The sequence below is a fragment of the Hypanus sabinus genome, unplaced genomic scaffold (assembly GCF_030144855.1).
Source record: "Hypanus sabinus isolate sHypSab1 unplaced genomic scaffold, sHypSab1.hap1 scaffold_95, whole genome shotgun sequence".
Taxonomy (NCBI): Eukaryota; Metazoa; Chordata; class Chondrichthyes; order Myliobatiformes; family Dasyatidae; genus Hypanus; species Hypanus sabinus.
Window position 1 is genome coordinate 934,641 of NW_026781804.1, and position 18,859 is coordinate 953,499.

An 18,859-nucleotide genomic window follows, 5' to 3' on the forward strand; every position below is an offset into this window, starting at 1 on the left:
CACCTCATCCCTCTCATCACCGCGTGCTCCACCGTGTTTATCCCCACTCCGATGCGCAGTCACCTCTTCCCTCTCATCACCGCGTGCTCCACCGTGTTTATCCCCATTCCGATGCGCAGTCACCTCTTCCCTCTCAACACCGCGTGCTCCACCGTGTTTATCCCCATTCCGATGCGCAGTCACCTCTTCCCTCTCAACACCGCGTGCTCCACCGTGTTTATCCCCATTCCGATGTGCAGTCACCTCTTCCCTCTCAACGCCGCGTGCTCCACCGTGTTTATCCCCATTCCGATGCGCAGTCACCTCTTTCCTCTCAACACCACGTGCTCCACCGTGTTTATCCCCATTCCGATGCGCAGTCACCTCTTCCCTCTCATCACCGCGTGCTCCACCGTGTTTATCCCCACTCCGATGTGCAGTCACCTCTTCCCTCTCATCACCGCATGCTCCACCGTGTTTATCCCCACTCCGATGTGCAGTCACCTCTTCCCTCTCATCACCGTGTGCTCCACCGTGTTTATCCCCATTCTGATGCGCAGTCACCTCTTCCCTCTCAACACCGCGTGCTCCACCGTGTTTATCCCCATTCCGATGTGCAGTCACCCCTTCCCTCTCATCACCGCGTGCTCCACCGTGTTTATCCCCATTTCGATGTGCAGTCACCTCTTCCCTCTCAACATCGCATGCTCCACCGTGTTTATCCCCATTCCGATGTGCAGTCACCTCTTCCCTCTCAACACCGCGTGCTCCACCGTGTTTATCCCCATTCCGATGCGCAGTCACCTCTTCCCTCTCATCACCGCGTGCTCCACCGTGTTTATCCCCATTCCGATTTGCAGTCACCTCCCCCCTTCAACACCGCGTGCTCCACCGTGTTTATCCCCATTCCGATGTGCAGTCACCTCTTCCCTCTCAACACCGCGTGCTCCACTGTGTTTATCCCCATTCCGATGCGCAGTCACCTCCTCCCTCTCAACACCGCGCGGCTGCCGGTGCCTGTAGCCAGTTGGACCAAGTTATTATCCATCCAGGCAGAGATGGAGGTCTTGTCCATGTTGGGGAGTATACTGGGACGGATGAGAGAGACCCCATGTCCACCAACACACGATATCTAATGTCCTCCATCACACCGTCCACGTAGAAGACTTGCTCTTCACCCACCCAGAGAGGTGACAACGGAGGGGTTCTGCTGGAGGACTTGTCCATGTTGGGGAGGATGCTGGGACAGATGAGAGAGACCCCCATGTCCACCAACACACGGCATCTAAAGTCCTCCATCACACAGTCCATGTATAAGCTTTGCTCTTCACCCAAACGGCCCACCCGGAGAGGTGACAACGGAGGGGTTCTGCTGGAGGTCTTGTCCGTGTTGAGGATGATACTGGGACGGATGAATAACCCCGTGTCCACCAACCCACGGCATCTGATGTCCTCCATCACACTGTCCACGTATAAGCCTTGCTCTTCACCCACCCGGAGAGGTGACAACGGAGGGGTTCTGCTGGAGGATTTGGACAGTGTCGACCGCTCGGGTATTCCCGATGGCAGCGCTGGGCTGTGGCGTGGTGCCGGTGTGGTGCAGACCTGGGCCGGATGGCCTGTCTCACTGCACCGGTAGCAGAGATCGATTTGTGGCCTTTGGCAGGGCCGGCATGGCGCTGATCGGGCCTGTCTCACGGGCTCCTCCTCGTCAGTTTCCTTCTCCACCTCGGTGACAGGAGCCCGGGCTCGCAGCATGCGGGCAATGCTGGAACGCCTTGAGGGGCTAAAATTGTTTCTGCCCTCTCCGTCAGTGCCAGCACCTCAGTCAGCGACGGTGGTGTGTCAGGTGAACGTGCTGCCGAAGGCACTCTGGTGTCAGCCCCTTTACAAAGACGTGGAGGGCAAGCTCTTCCTGGGCTGCGGGAGGGAACTGGGGGTAGCCATGCCCAGCACAGTGGCGGTGATCAGGCCTTCTCCCGTCCAATGCCGTCTGCTGCACAGTTCTTCCCTCATTGCTTCCTCCTGTTGCCTCCGCTCGAAACGCAGCTTCAGTGCACTATGAGGGCCCTGTAGTCTCACTGTTAGCCGAGCGTTCGGTCGAGGAGGGCCCATGGTATCCCCCTCCCTCCAGTTCCAGGGCACAGAAATCCACTGTCTCAGTGGGGCTCCACACATTGAGCCATGTGGCAAGTTTGACTTGCCCCAGGAAAGGCTCCAGGAGGCAGGTACCGTCGTATCCGGGGAGCTTCAGGGTGGACCTTGTGGAAGTAATCGTTGAAGCCCTTTGGTCTGCCCATCCTCCCATGGCCATGGGGTCTTGGGTTTCCCCAGTGTGGGTCGTGACAGAGGGGGCTGATGCGCTCTGGCATGTCCCCCGGGTTATGGAGCCCGGGTACGCTTAACCCATCGGGGCTCCCTGGGAAGGCACGATGCTTGGTTCCCAGATGCTTCCTCCAGATCTTCGGGAACGCAGTGGAGGCAAACTGCACGGTACCTCGAGTTACTCCCCAGGTCTGAAGCCAGTCTATCCGATGTTGTAGCTCTCCAATCTGATTGTCAATTTCACATCTGTCTCCTGACACCAATGTGGTGAGCATTTGGCCATAATGACAGACGAAGAAGCTCATTTAACTTGGCCACCATTTTATTAAGATAAACACAACAGACCAGGCACCATGACCCAGAGAGTGAACCCAACCAGTCTGATAGAGACGGGGGAAGAGACCATCACAGTTAGGGTGACCCACAAATACACAAATGAATAACTGTAACCCAAGCTGAAATGTAACTGTAAATGAACTGGAAAGGGGCAAGTGAAAGGGGGAGTTATCTCAGCCCTCTGTGTGAGAGAGAGAGAGAGAGAGAGAGAGAGAGAGAGAGAGGGAGATTTCACCCTCTCTATGTGGTGGGAGGGAGAGTGGAAGGGGGAGAGTGAGAGGGGGAGGAATCTCTCCCCTCTGTGTGTGGTCTGTGTGAGAGAGATGTGCAGACAGACTCAGATGGTCTCTCTGAGATCCCGAGAGAGAGAGAGAGATCTCACCTCTGTCGCGTCCCAGTGAGAACGTGGTGTTCCACACCCACTGTCGATAGATCCTCAGTTATTGTCCCAGTTTGCACTCTGGTCCCTACCCCACTGTCTCATTTCTCTCTGATTTAAATTACATTCAGCATCAGGTGTGTTATCACTGACATATGATGTGAGATTTGTTTTACGGATGGAGTGCAGTGCATTGAATAAAATTTACAGTAGATTATAATAAATATAGAAATATATTGATGTGAAAATTAAATTACGTTTTTCCCCATTTAGCCAGCAGGGTGAGGGTCCCGTCACTGGTTCTGGCTTTTCTGGGTGAGAAATTTCCATCAGCAAGGGGAAGTCATGTGGAAGTTGTGGCAAGGCAAGGGTTAATTAATGTCCAGGCTTGGGTAAATTGTAGACAGAGTGCAGACAGCCCAGGCAGCAAAGGCCCTTAAAGAGCATCACTCCCATTTTGTTTCACAAAACTATAGAAGTTTGTTCACTCACAAAACATAAACATCTGTGATTTACGAGTTTGCGAACAATTTCAAGTTAAATATGGTTTCTACAATCTACAAAGCATATAATTCCCTGGAGGACCCACCATTCCCAGAAATCCCCCCTGTACCCACAGTGACTGCATTCTTCTGCTTCACACACTTTGGCATGAACATAACCCCAGAAGAGGGACAGGCATTCAGCTCGGGCAGAGCCCTTGACTGCCTGGACCCACGAATGGCCATCTCGGCCAGGTCCAGGAACAAGCCCACCAGTAGATTCTCTGAGTGACCCAACCCCCTCCGTACTGGGTGACCATATATCAGGAGCACAGGGCTGAAGTACAACCAAAACGTGAGCAGCAGCCCCTTCAGATACTCAGACAGGGGCTGCAACCTCTCACACTTCATATAAACATTGTACACTGACTCCTCCCGGCCTCACAAAGGACAGGTGAACCGGGTGTCTGAGAAACGGCTCAAAAATCTATTGCACGGCACAGGGGAAAAGTTCACTCAACTTCACTGGCCCCGTCATTGAAATGTTCCCACAGCCTATGGACTCACTTTCAAGGGCTCCTCATCTCATGATCTTGATATTTATTTTTTCCTTCTGTATTTGCACAGTTTGTTGTCTTCTGCACTCTGGTTGAATGGCCTAACTGGTCGGTCTTTCATTGATTCTGTTGTGGTTATTATTCTATAGATTTATTGAGTATGCCCACAAGAAAATGAATCTCAGGGTTGTACATGGTGACATATCTGTACTTTGATAATAAATTTACTCTGAACTTTGAAATACACCTTATGCTAAATGTCAATCTACTGGAATATATTTTATAATTTGTTAATTTATTTGTGGTAATATTACTTGACGTGTTGTTGTGAGCTATATGCACTGTGTTGTACTGTGTTCTGCACCTGACTCCAGAGGAACGTTGATTTGTTTAGTGGTGTAGGTTTATATCATTAAATGACGATAACCTTGAACTTGAGAGTCCATTTGTTCAGTGACAGGAGATTTGCCCAGGTGAATGAGTGACTGGGGAGATGGTGCAGGGGACAGGGTTTCAAGTTCATGCATCACTGGAACCTTTACTGGGGAAGGGGTGACCTGTTCAAGCGGGACGGGCCGCACCTGAACTATAGGGGAACCAATATCCTGGCTGAAACGTTCACCAATGCTACTCGGGGGAGTTTAATCTAGTTTAGCAAGGAAATGGGAAACTGGAGCATCAGGTGAGTAAGGGAAGGTAGATGTCAGGGAAAGTATTGAAATTACCGGTATGATGGGTGGGATAGTTTGAAGAATGTATATTTTAATGCCAGGGGTATTAAAGGTGATGAACTCTGAGCATGGATCAAGTACGTGGAACTACGATGTTGTGGCCACTACTGAAACTTGGTTGAGAGAGGGGCAGGAACGGGTGATTAATGTACCAGCGTTTCAAAGTTTTAGAAAAGATCGAACTAAAAGAGGTGGTGGAGTGGGGTGTTGGTGGAGTTGCTCTACTAAACAGGGACAGTGTCACTGCTGCACTCAGGGGAGACGTAATAGAGGGGTCAGACCCTGAGTCCATTTGTGTAGAACTCAGGAATCGGAAGGGTACAATCACACTGATGGGATTGTACGACAGAACCCCTAGTGGCCACTGGGACTTTGAGGAACAGATTTGTAATTAGATTAAGGAAATGTGCAAAAATAATTGTGTTGTTGTCATTGGGGATTTCAACTTCCCTAGAATGAATTGGGACCATCTTAGTGCAAGGGGGTGAGAAGGAAAATAATTTGTCAAGTGGATCAGGGAGGTTTCTTAAATGAATGTGTTTATGGCTCATCGAGAGGAGTGGCATGGTGTTGGGTAATGATCCTGGCCAAGTGACTGATCCTTCAGTGGGTGAGCAGTTATGGAACAGTGACCACAACTCCATAACTGTCAGGATAGCTATAGATAAGGATAGGTATGGACACTGGAGGAGAGATTTAAGTTGGACTCAGGCAAACTAGGAGAGCATGAAGCAGGAACATCTGTCAAGTCCACATCAAACATGTGGAGGGTGTTTAAAGATCACTGCACTGAGTACAGGATAGGTGTGTTCCCATTAGAAGGAAGGACAGGGATAGAAAGATAAGAGAACCTTGGCTGTCCAGAGAGGTGATGAATTTTGTCAAGAAGAAGAAGGACAAGTATGTAAAGCTTCAGGTTAGGTTCGAACGAAGCACACGAGGAGTATAAAGAAGCCAGAAGAGAACGAAAGAGCAGAATTAGGAAAGCCAGGAGGATCAATGAAAAGTCCTTGTCAAGTAGAATCACCGGTGAGATTCCAGAGGTCTGGCAGTGGCTAATGTATCTCTGTTTACTAAGGGGACACGGGAAATCCTGGGAAATATAGACCGGTGAGTCTCACATCAGATATAGGGAAATAGTCCGAGATAATTCTTCGGGATAGGACAGATAAGCATTAGGAAGAGGCAGTATCTCTCCATGAGGGACAGGTCGTGTCTTACCAACTTGACTGGGTTTTTTGACAATGTAATGAGAGAGATTTATGAGGGTAGGGCAGTGGATGTGGTCTACGTGGATTTTAGTAATTTGTGTGCCAAAATCCCTCATGGGAGGCTAATCGAGAAGATTAAGATGCAAAAGGTCCATGGCAAATTTGCTATTTGGGTTCAGAACTGGCCAGCATGGGAGATAGAGGGTGGCGGTTGAAGGGATTCGAGCTAGAGATCTCTAATTAGTGGAATTCTGCAGGGATCTGTATTGAGATCTCTGCTGTTTGAGATGTCTAATTGACCTTTGAAAATCTGGATGGGTGGGTGAGTAAGTTTGCAGATAATACCAAGATTGGTGAAGTTGTTGATCATGTGGAAGACTGACAAAGAATAAAATGCGACACAGATCAGGTGCAGGTATGGGCTATGAAATGGCAGGCGGAGCTTAATCCAGATAAATGTGAGGTTTTGCACCTCGGTTGGGCAGATGAAAGAAGACAGTACACTGTTAAGGGCAAGATTTTTAAGTGTGTTGCTCAGCAGAGAGATCTTCGGATTGATGTTCATAGCTCCTTGAAAGTAACTACACAGTTTGATAAGGTAATATGCCAAATCTCCTCAAACTCCTAATGAGATTAGCTGCTGGCGTGCCTTCTTCATGATTGGGTCAATGTGTGGGGCCCAAAATATATCTTCAGAGATGTTGATGGCTTCTCTCCACCGGCTGCCTCTCAACCCGTTCCACGTTATTTACATCCACTGACCGATTCACATTTGTGAAATGTTACTTCGTGTCTGTGATAATGAAACGTCCTTTGTTCTCTCATGAAATATTAACCCGTGGGGTGGTTCTATTGGAATTGTAATATTTGCAACATCAATAGACAATTATTCAGAAGATGCTGTACAGGAATGTGTGAATCAGCCCAGCAGTCCAATGACAGTGATTGATGGTGTCTGGGGAGAGTTGTACATCGATGGTCAAGATGGTGTCTAAGTACAATATTCTCCACAGTACATCTATAGAAATCTGCTGTGTCTTCAGTTACAACTTGTTATTATAAACTAATGATTATTAGATTACTTAAGCAGAAATTATTAGAATATTAGAATTACTGTGGCATGGAGAAGTAGAAACAGACACTGTTTACCCTTCTTGCTGCCTCAGTAAAGCAGCCAGCGTAATCAAATACCCCACCCCGGACATTCTCTCATCTCCCCTCCCATCGGGCAGTAGATACAAAAGTCTGAAAGCACGTACCACCAGGCTCAAGGACAGCTTCTACCCCCACTGTCATCAGACTCTTGAACGGACATCTTGTACGATAAGAGGATCTGTCCTGGGACCAGTATGTAAGTGTCATTACAAAGAAGGCATGGCAGCTCCTCGACGTTCTGAGAAGTTTGCACAGATTCAGTCTGTCACCTAAAACTTTGACCCACTTCTATAGATGTGTGGTGGAGAGTATTTCTGTCTGGTATGGAAACACCAATGCCCAAGATCAGAACAGTAGTGGATGCAGCCCAGTCCATCACAGGAAAAGCCGTCCCCACCATTAAACACATCGACAAGCAGTATCCATCATCAAGGACCCCACCATCCAGTCCATGCTGTCTTCTCACTGCTGCCATCGAGAAGGAGGTACAGGAGCCTTAGCTCCCAAACTACCCCTCAAACCATCAGACTCCTGAACTAGTGTAGGTAACTTCAGTTCCTGTCCTGGAGTGGAGTTTCTTAAATGCCCGTAATATATCTGACTCTACCACCACACTGACAGGACATTCCATGCACCCACCACTCTTAGCTTAAAAAAAATTACCTTTGAAATTATGACCCCTAGTATTAGCCACTTACACCCTGGGAAAATGTCTCTGTTCGACTGATGCCTCTTAGCATCTTGTCAAGTTACCTCTCATCCCTGTCTGCTCCAATGATAAAAGCCTGAGCACACTCTCTAAAGCTTCCTATCTTTCCGAAATCCATCCTACCCAGTCTGCCCTGTCACGTATGGGGAGTTCAAAATCATTGTAAAATCTGTGGTGGGGAGGAGGGAATGGGGGATGAGAGAAGGAGACTGGAGGGGTAGGAGGGGTAAAGACTGAGGTGGAGGGAAGACCATGGGGAGAGGAAGGAAAATGGGGAGCAGGCAGCAGAGGAAGGGAAAGTGGAGGGAGACTGGAGATTGGGGATGGGATTAAGGTCTGGAGTGTGGGATGACGTGAGGTGACTGGGGTGGGGGGGACCCAATGCTGAGAGGGAGCCATAGGAAGGTGTGTGCTTCCGGGAAACATTCTGGAAGTTTCCCTCGAAGCCACACACTGTTCTGACTTGGAAATACATTGCTGTTCCTTCAGCATCTCTGGGTCACAACCCTGGAACTCGCGAAATCAATGTGGGTGTCCCCACACATCAAGGACTGCAGCAGTTCAAGAAGTCAGCTCATCTCCACCATCACCTTCTCCAGGGCACCTCTGGTGGGACAGTTAATCACTGGCTCAGCCTCTGAAACTCTCGTCCCTTTTGATGAAAAACTAACAAGTTATTGCTGCTTAGGGGTTGCTGAGGGTGGAAGTGCAGTTGGGGTTTGTGTTTGGCAGAGAAAGAGGATGGGGAACATGAGCTGTACATTAACACTGAACATCGTTCTGTCCCTCAGTCACAGACTCCACACTCGGTGATCCGTGTGTAACCCACACCGTCCTGGATCAGCCCTGGAGGAGCACGGATTGTTCCAACACTGAGTGTACCGGTGGACAAAGGAAGGGTGATGGAAATCTTGATGTGGGATGGTACAGATTTAACAGGTAAAGTGAGGAGATAATCACTGAGAAACTGGACACAGAAGGGGAATGTAAACAGGGGAACAAGGGGTGTATGAATGGGTAATGCAGGGAGACCGGGATCATCAGTGACTATACTGAGATGGGGAGTAAATACAGGGAGAGGGGAGATCCCACATTCTCGGGGTAGAGACAAGGGAGAGGTACAACAGAGAGGGAATTCCCAGGATTGAGGGGTTATTGACCAGAGACAGGGTACAGGCAGGGTGAGTGTAATTTCCCATGTCTCTCTGAGTGAATAAACTCCCTCAGATCAGGGACTGACTCTCTGATTGTTGTTTCAGTTCCGGAGGATGGAACATTCCCGAGACGGTCGTTCCAGAGGATCATTGCTCCGGGAAGAAACCAGGCTGGTTAAACGGTAGAGTCAGATTTTACATCAATGGGGCTTGTTTATTTTCGGAGAAGGTCAGACTGATGACCAGATCTCTTCAGATACAAACACAGAACTCCACCTCCCTGAGAGGACTTCCCGCAGTTACCCAGACCGCACTCCAGACCTGGATCCTTGTGGAGTCTGGTGGAGGAGCTCCGGCTTCCTGGAGACTCCCAGGTGTTGGGTCGTGGTTCCCTGTATTCAGAGCTGGAGAATTCTCTGAATGTCAGTGAAGATTTTACTGAGGCTCCGGCTGGGCTTTGGATCTGAACCCAAAGTGAGGAACATCAGGGGTGGGGCTTCACCATCTGTCAGTCACATCAGTGGTGGGGCTTCACCAGCTGACATTCACATCAGGGGTGGGGCTTCACCAGCTGTCAGTCACATCAGGGGTGGGGTTTCACCAGATGTCACTCATATCAGGGGCGGGGCTTCACCAGATGTCAGTCACATCAGGGGTGGGGCAACACCAGCTGTCAGTCACATCAGTGGTGGAGTTTCACCAGATGTCAGTCATATCAGGGGCGGGGCTTCACCAGATGTCAGTCACATCAGGGGTGGGGCTTCACCAGATGTCAGTCACATCAGGGGTGGGGTTTCACCAGATGTCAGTCATATCAGGGGCGGGGCTTCACCAGATGTCAGTCACATCAGGTGTGGGGTTTCACCAGATGTCAGTCATATCAGGGGTGGGGCTTCACCAGATGTCACTCACATCAGGGGTGGGGCTTCACTAGATGTCAGTCACATCAGGGGTGGGGTTTCACCAGATGTCAGTCACATCAGGGGTGGGGCTTCACCAGATGTCAGTCACATCAGGGGTGTGGCTTCACTAGATGTCAGTCACATCAGTGGTGGGGCTTCACCAGTTGTCACTCATATCAGGGGTGGGGCTTCACCAGTTGTCACTCACATCAGGGGTGGGGCTTCACCAGTTGTCACTCACATCAGGGTTGGGGCTTCACCAGATGTCAGTCATATCAGGGGTGGGGCTGCTCATTCTGTCAATCATACTGTATCAGGGCCTCCCCTGGTGTCAGTCACAACATGAGAGGCATTTTTGTTACCAGACTAAACCCCTGGGCCTCTCAGACCAGGTGCTGTAGGGAGGGTGGGGTGGGGAGTGTGAAGACAGCACATCACTGCTGACTGATTTACAGTGGGTCCTGATTCACATTCCCCGCTGTACTGTGGGACCGGGTACATTTTACAGTGTTTATAAATCTCATTCCAGGTCCCCATCCCAACGTGGGAGAGGGGGAGGTGACCAGGACCGTCTGCTTCAGCAAGGGTGAAAAACCCTGTGAGAAGAGCCAGGAGATCAGGGTGAAAAACTGCTCTGGTTACTTTGTGTATCGGCTGTGGCCTACAATCGAGAATGATGCTGTGTACTGTACAGGTGGGTCACCGTTCCCCAGTGACTCTGGAGTGTGGGGGGGGGGGGGTGGTGGAGGGTGAGGGAAAGAGCGAAAGTCCAATGTATCTGACTCTACCACCCCTGGTGGGGAATTTCAGTCACTCACAACTCCAAGTGTGAGGAACCTGTCTCAGAATCAGGTTTATTATCACTGACTTATGTCGTGCAACATGTTAACTTTATGGCAGCAGTACATTGCAATACATGATAAATAGATATGGGGAAAACAAACTGAGTTACATCAAGTATAGATATGACTATTAAATAGTTAAGTAAATAGGAAGTGCAAATAAACAGAAATGAGAAAAGTAGTGAGGTTGTGTTCATGGGTTCAATGTCCATTTAGGAATCGGATAGCAGAGGGGAAGAGCTGTTCCTGAATCACTAGGTGTGTGCCTTCAGGCTTCTGTACCTCCTACCTGAAGGTAACAGTGTGAAGAGAGCCTGTCCTGGGAGGTGGGGATCCTTAATGATGGATGTCTCCTTCCTAAGGCATCCCTCCTTGAAGATTTCTCAGATACACGGAGTCTAGTTCCCATGATGGTAAATTTTGCAAGTTTTTGCAACTTATTTCAATCTTGTCCAATCGCACCGTCCCCACATACCAGATGGTGATGCAGCCAGTCAAAATGCTCCACTTGCGGGGTGGGGGGACGCCACTGAACAGTTTCTATTAAAGTCAGGCAAGCCATCCTCGGAGAGTGAAAAAAGAATTCTCTTCAGATGCTGGGTTAAAAGCTGAGGAGGAAATGGAAAGAGTTCATGAAGGGAACAGCTGACCGTCTTCACAGAGAAATGGACGAAAGGTTTGTTCATTTGCACAACAACTGACGCCAAGTTTGGGTTCCTTCTCAGTGTCGAGGGATTGAGTTACGGCGCTGTGGTGAACTACATATACCTGTCTGGACAGGCCCCTCTGCTGACTGCTCCTGTGGCTCCTCCCACAGACCCCTGTATAAATTTTGTGTTGCAGAATGTTGCTGTCAAGGTGGGTCAACATGAAAATGTCACCATCTGAAGAGCTTCCTGAATTTATTGTTCAGTATGGAAATGAGAGTGTCTACCCCAATCTTCGCATTGCTATTCAGATAATGCTACCCATCACAGTTTCCATCGCCAGCTGTGAGAGATCATTCAGCAAGTTAAAACCAATACTTTCATATTTGAGAGCCTCCATGGGTACCAATTCGTAGGCCCGAAGAATGGCCTGTTTTACTTCCTCGTAATTCTCTACAGTGGGCCTCTGTGGGACAATTGACTTTGATCACATCAGAGACCAATTTGTATCAGTGAAAGCAAGGAAGGTGCAGTTATAATTTTAGTGTAGGGCCATGATTTGTTTAATAACGAGCTTGACTTGTACTTTTGAGCTGATATTATGGTAAAGTTATCTAAAAGATGGGTGTCAGATGTTGGGACGGGGGTACAATTTCAGTGCTTGCTGTAGGCGCTACTTTCCGTAGATACGCCCCTGTCTTCCACTGTGTTGTGTTGGGCCGCTGCAGGGTGTGATGCACTACAGTGGGCCTCTGTGAGACAATCGGTGGTGGTTGTTCCCCCAGCGGGTCTGCTTCATGGAGCTGCCCTGCCGGGGAACCACGGCTTCAGCTCAGATGTAGAGTGTTGCCCCCGGTACATCCAAACGGAGCCCCAATGGGTCAACAGGTCCAGGACAATGATGCAGGACGCAGGGATGTAGGCAAGACACACTGCGTGCTCCACCGTGTTTATCCACACTCCGATGCGCAGTCACCTCTTCCCTCTCATCACCGCGTGCTCCACCGTGTTTTTCCCCATTCCGATGCGTAGTCACCTCTTCCCTCTCAACACCGCGTGCTCCACTGTGTTTATCCACATTCCGATGTGCAGTCACCTCTTCCCTCTCAACACCGCGTGCTCCACCGTGTTTATCCCCATTCCGATGTGCAGTCACCTCTTCCCTCTCAACACCGCGTGCTCCACCGTGTTTATCCCCATTCCGATGCGCAGTCACCTGCTCCCTCTCAACACCGCGTGCTCCACCGTGTTTATCCCCATTCCGATGTGCAGTCACCTCTTCCCTCTCAACACCGCGTGCTCCACCGTGTTTATCCCCATTCCGATGTGCAGTCACCTCTTCCCTCTCAACACCGCGTGCTCCACCGTGTTTATCCCCATTCCAATGCGCAGTCACCTCTTACCTCTCAACACCGCGTGCTCCACCGTGTTTAACCCCATTCCGATGTGCAGTCTCCTCTTCCCTCTCATCACCGCGTGCTCCACCGTGTTTATCCCCATTCCGATGTGCAGTCTCCTCTTCCCTCTCATCACCGCGTGCTCCACCGTGTTTATCCCCATTTCGATGCGCAGTCACCTCTTCCCTCTCAACACCGCGTGCTCCACCGTGTTTATCCCCACTCCGATGCGCAGTCACCCCTTCCCTCTCATCACCGCGTGCTCCACCGTGTTTATCCCCATTTCGATGCGCAGTCACCTCTTCCCTCTCAACACCGCGTGCTCCACCGTGTTTATCCGCATTCCGATGTGCTGTCACCTCTTCCCTCTCAACACCGCGTGCTCAACCTTGTTTATTCCCATTTCGATGCGCAGTCACCTCTTCCCTCTCAACACCGCGTGCTCCACCGTGTTTATCCCCATTCCGATGCGCAGTCACCTCTTCCCTCTCAACACCGCGTGCTCCACAGTGTTTATCCCCATTCCGATGTGCAGTCACCTCTTCCCTCTCAACACCGCGTGCACCACCGTGTTTATCCCCATTCCGATGCGCAGTCACCTCTTCATTCTCAACATCGCATGCTCCACCGTGTTTATCCCCACTCCGATATGTAGTCACCTCTTCCCTCTCAACACCGCGTGCTCCACCGTGTTTATCCCCATTCCGATGTGCAGTCACCTCTTCCCTCTCAACACCGCGTGCTCCACCGTGTTTATCCCCATTCCGATGTGCAGTCACCTCTTCCCTCTCAACACCGCGTGCTCCACCGTGTTTATCCCCATTCCGATGCGCAGTCACCTCTTCCCTCTGAACAAGGCGTGCTCCACCGTGTTTATCCCCATTCCGATGCGCAGTCACCTCTTCATTCTCAACATCGCATGCTCCACCGTGTTTATCCCCACTCCGATATGTAGTCACCTCTTCCCTCTCATCACCGCGTGCTCCACCGTGTTTATCCCCATTCCGATGCGCAGTCACCTCTTCCCTCTCAACACCGCGTGCTCCACCGTGTTTATCCCCATTCCGATGTGCAGTCACCTCTTCCCTCTCAACACCGCGTGCTCCACCGTGTTTATCCCCACTCCGATGTGCGGTCACCTCTTCCCTCTCAACACCGCGTGCTCCATCGTGTTTATCCCCATTCCGATGCGCAGTCACCTCTTCCCTCTCAACACCGCGTGCTCCACCGTGTTTATCCCCATTCCGATGCGCAGTCACCTCTTCCCTCTCAACACCGCGTGCTCCACCGTGTTTATCCCCATTCCGATGTGCAGTCACCTCTTCCCTCTCAACACCGCGTGCTCCACCGTGTTTATCCCCACTCCGATGTGCGGTCACCTCTTCCCTCTCAACACCGCGTGCTCCATCGTGTTTATCCCCATTCCGATGCGCAGTCACCTCTTCCCTCTCAACATCGCGTGCTCCACCGTGTTTATTCCCAATTCGATGCGCAGTCACCTCTTCCCTCTCAACACCGCGTGCTCCACCGTGTTTATCCCCATTCCGATGTGCAGTCACCTCTTCCCTCTCAACACCGCGTGCTCCATCGTGTTTATCCCCATTCCGATGTGCAGTCACCTCTTCCCTCTCAACACCGAGTGCTCCACCGTGTTTATCCCCATTCCGATGCGCAGTCACCTCTTCCCTCTCAACACCGCGTGCTCCACCGTGTTTATCCCCATTTCGATGCGCAGTCACCTCTTCCCTCTCAACACCGCGTGCTCCACCGTGTTTTTCCCCACTCCGACGTGCTGTCACCTCTTCCCTCTCAACACCGCGTGCTCAACCTTGTTTATTCCCATTTCGATGTGCAGTCACCTCTTCCCTCTCAACACCGCGTGCTCCACAGAGTTTATCCCCATTCCGATGCGCAGTCACCTCTTCATTCTCAACATCGCATGCTCCACGATGTTTATCCCCACTCCGATATGTAGTCACCTCTTCCCTCTCAACACCGCGTGCTCCACTGTGTTTATCCCCATTCCGATGTGCAGTCACCTCTTCCCTCACATAACCGCGTGCTCCACCGTGTTTATCCCCATTCCGATGTGCAGTCACCTCTTCCCTCTAAACACCGCGTGCTCCACCGTGTTTATCCCCATTCCGATGTGCAGTCACCTCATCCCTCTCAACACCGCGTGCTCCACCGTGTTTATCCCCATTCCGATGCGCAGTCACCTCTTCCCTCTCAACACCGCGTGCTCCACCGTGTTTATCCCCATTCCGATGTGCAGTCACCTCTTCCCTCTCATCACCGCGTGCTCCACCGTGTTGATCCCCATTCCGATGTGCGGTCACCTCTTCCCTCTCAACACCGCGTGCTCCACCGTGTTTATCCCCATTCCGATGCGCAGTCACCTCTTCCCTCTCAACACCGCGTGCTCCACAGTGTTTATCCCCACTCCGATGTGCAGTCACCTCTTCCGTCTCAACACCGCCTGCTCCACCGTGTTTATCCCCACTCCGATGTGCAGTCACCTCTTCCCTCTCATCACCGCGTGCTCCACCGTGTTTATCCCCCTTCCGATGTGCAGTCACCTCTTCCCTCTCAACACTGCGTGCTCCACCGTGTTTATCCCCATTCCGATGCGCAGTCACCACTTCCCTCTCAACACCGCGTGCTCCACCGTGTTTATCCCCATTCCGATGTGCAGTCAACTCTTCCCTCTCAACACCGCGTGCTCCACCGTGTTTATCCCCATTCCGATGTGCAGTCACCTCTTCCCTCTAAACACCGCGTGCTCCACCGTGTTTATCCCCATTCCGATGTGCAGTCACCTCATCCCTCTCAACACCGCGTGCTCCACCGTGTTTATCCCCATTCCGATGCGCAGTCACCTCTTCCCTCTCAACACCGCGTGCTCCACCGTGTTTATCCCCATTCCGATGTGCAGTCACCTCTTCCCTCTCAACACCGCGTGCTCCACCGTGTTTATCCCCATTCCGATGTGCAGTCAACTCTTCCCTCTCAACACCGCGTGCTCCACCGTGTTTATCCCCATTCCGATGTGCAGTCACCTCTTCCCTCTCAGCACCGCGTGCTCCACCGTGTTTTTCCCCACTCCGATGTGCTGTCACCTCTTCCCTCTCAACACCGCGTGCTCAACCTTGTTTATTCCCATTTCGATGCGCAGTCACCTCTTCCCTCTCAACACCGCGTGCTCCACCGTGTTTATCCCCACTCCGATGTGCAGTCACCTCTTCCCTCTCAACACCGCGTGCTCCACCGTGTTTATCCCCATTCCGATGCGCAGTCACCTCTTCCCTCTGAACACCGCGTGCTCCACCGTGTTTATTCCCATTCCGATGTGCAGTCACCTCTTCATTCTCCACACCGCGAGCTCCACCATGTTTATTCCCATTCCGATGCGCAGTCACCTCTTCCCTCTCAACACCGCGTGCTCCACCGTGTTTATCCACATTCCGATGTGCAGTCACCTCTTCCCTCTCAACACCGCGTGCTCCACCGTGTTTATCCACATTCCGATGTGCAGTCACCTCCTCCCTCTCATCACCGCGTGCTCCACCGTGTTTATCCCCATTCCGATGTGCAGTCACCTCTTCCCTCTCAACACCGCGTGCTCCACCGTGTTTATCCACATTCCGATGCGCAGTCACCTCTTCCCTCTCATCACCGCGTGCTCCACCGTGTTTATCCACATTCCGATGCGCAGTCATCTCTTCCCTCTCAACACCGCGTGCTCCACCGTGTTTATCCCCACTCCGATGCGCAGTCACCTCTTCCCTCTCAACACCACGTGCTCCACCGTGTGTATCCCCATTCCAATGTGCAGTCACCACTTCCCTCTCAACACCGCGTGCTCCACTGTGTTTATCCCCACTCCGATGTGCAGTCACCTCTTCCCTCTCATCACCGCGTGCTCCACCGTGTTTATCCCCATTCCGATGTGCAGTCACCTCTTCCCTCTCAACACTGCGTGCTCCACCGTGTTTATCCCCATTCCGATGCGCAGTCACCACTTCCCTCTCAACACCGCGTGCTCCACCGTGTTTATCCCCATTCCGATGTGCAGTCAACTCTTCTCTCTCAACACCGCGTGCTCCACCGTGTTTATCCCCATTCCGATGCGCAGTCACCTCTTCCCTCTCATCACCGCGTGTTCCACCGTGTTTATCCCCATTCCGATGCGCAGTCACCTCTTCCCTCTCATTACCGCGTGCTCCACCGTGTTTATCCCCATTCCGATGTGCAGTCACCTCTTCCCTCTCAACACCGCGTGCTCCACCGTGTTTATCCCCACTCCGATGTGCACTCACCTCTTCCCTCTCAACACCGCGTGCTCCACCGTGTTTATCCCCACTCCGATGCGCAGTCACCTCTTCCCTCTCAACACCGCGTGCTCCACCGTGTTTATCCCCACTCCGATGCGCAGTCACCTCTTCACTCTCAACACCGCGTGCTCCACCGTGTTTATCCCCATTCCGATGTGCAGTCACCTCATCCCTCTCAACACCGCGTGCTCCACCGTGTTTATCCCCATTCCGATGTGCAGTCACCTCTTCCCTCTCATCACCGCGTGCTCCACCGTGTTTATCCCCATTCCGATGTGCAGTCACCTCTTCCCTCTCAACACCGCGTGCTCCACCGTGTTTATTCCCAATTCGATGCGCAGTCACCTCTTCCCTCTCAACACCGCGTGCTCCACCGTGTTTATCCCCATTCCGATGTGCAGTCACCTCTTCCCTCTCATCACCGCGTGCTCCACCGTGTTTATCCCCATTTCGATGCGCAGTCACCTCTTCCCTCTCAACACCGCGTGCTCCACCGTGTTTTTCCCCACTCCGACGTGCTGTCACCTCTTCCCTCTCAACACCGCGTGCTCCACCGTGTTTATCCCCACTCCGATGCGCAGTCACCTCTTCCCTCTCATCACCACGTGCTCCACTGTGTTTATCCCCTTTCCGATGCGCAGTCACCTCTTCCCTCTCATCACCGCGTGCTCAACCTTGTTTATTCCCATTTCGATGCGCAGTCACCTCATCCCTCTCAACACCGCGTGCTCCACCGTGTTTATCCCCATTCCGATGCGCAGTCACCTCTTCCCTCTCAACACCGCGTGCTCCACCGTGTTTATCCCCATTCCGATGTGCAGTCACCTCTTCCCTCTCATCACCGCGTGCTCCACCGTGTTTATCCCCATTCCGATGTGCGGTCACCTCTTCCCTCTCAACACCGCGTGCTCCACCGTGTTTATCCCCATTCCGATGCGCAGTCACCTCTTCCCTCTCAACACCGCGTGCTCCACAGTGTTTATCCCCACTCCGATGTGCAGTCACCTCTTCCGTCTCAACACCGCCTGCTCCACCGTGTTTATCCCCACTCCGATGTGCAGTCACCTCTTCCCTCTCATCACCGCGTGCTCCACCGTGTTTATCCCCCTTCCGATGTGCAGTCACCTCTTCCCTCTCAACACTGCGTGCTCCACCGTGTTTATCCCCATTCCGATGCGCAGTCACCACTTCCCTCTCAACACCGCGTGCTCCACCGTGTTTATCCCCATTCCGATGTGCAGTCAACTCTTCCCTCTCAACACCGCGTGCTCCACCGTGTTTATCCCCATTCCGATGTGCAGTCACCTCTTCCCTCTAAACACCGCGTGCTCCACCGTGTTTATCCCCATTCCGATGTGCAGTCACCTCATCCCTCTCAACACCGCGTGCTCCACCGTGTTTATCCCCATTCCGATGCGCAGTCACCTCTTCCCTCTCAACACCGCGTGCTCCACCGTGTTTATCCCCATTCCGATGTGCAGTCACCTCTTCCCTCTCAACACCGCGTGCTCCACCGTGTTTATCCCCATTCCGATGTGCAGTCAACTCTTCCCTCTCAACACCGCGTGCTCCACCGTGTTTATCCCCATTCCGATGTGCAGTCACCTCTTCCCTCTCAGCACCGCGTGCTCCACCGTGTTTTTCCCCACTCCGATGTGCTGTCACCTCTTCCCTCTCAACACCGCGTGCTCAACCTTGTTTATTCCCATTTCGATGCGC

General features: G+C 51.8%; 1 protein-coding gene across 1 annotated transcript in view; it reads left to right on the plus strand.

Moving 5' to 3' along the window:
• The window catches only part of LOC132390553 (uncharacterized transmembrane protein DDB_G0289901-like), a 263,023-nt gene that overhangs the window by 102,217 nt on the left and 141,947 nt on the right, over positions 1-18,859 (plus strand). The window contains exons 6-8 of the mRNA XM_059963165.1: positions 8,656-8,803; positions 9,124-9,200; positions 10,450-10,614. Of these exons, the coding sequence (XP_059819148.1) occupies positions 8,656-8,803; positions 9,124-9,200; positions 10,450-10,614 (390 nt within the window). The remainder of the gene's footprint in view (positions 1-8,655; positions 8,804-9,123; positions 9,201-10,449; positions 10,615-18,859) is intronic.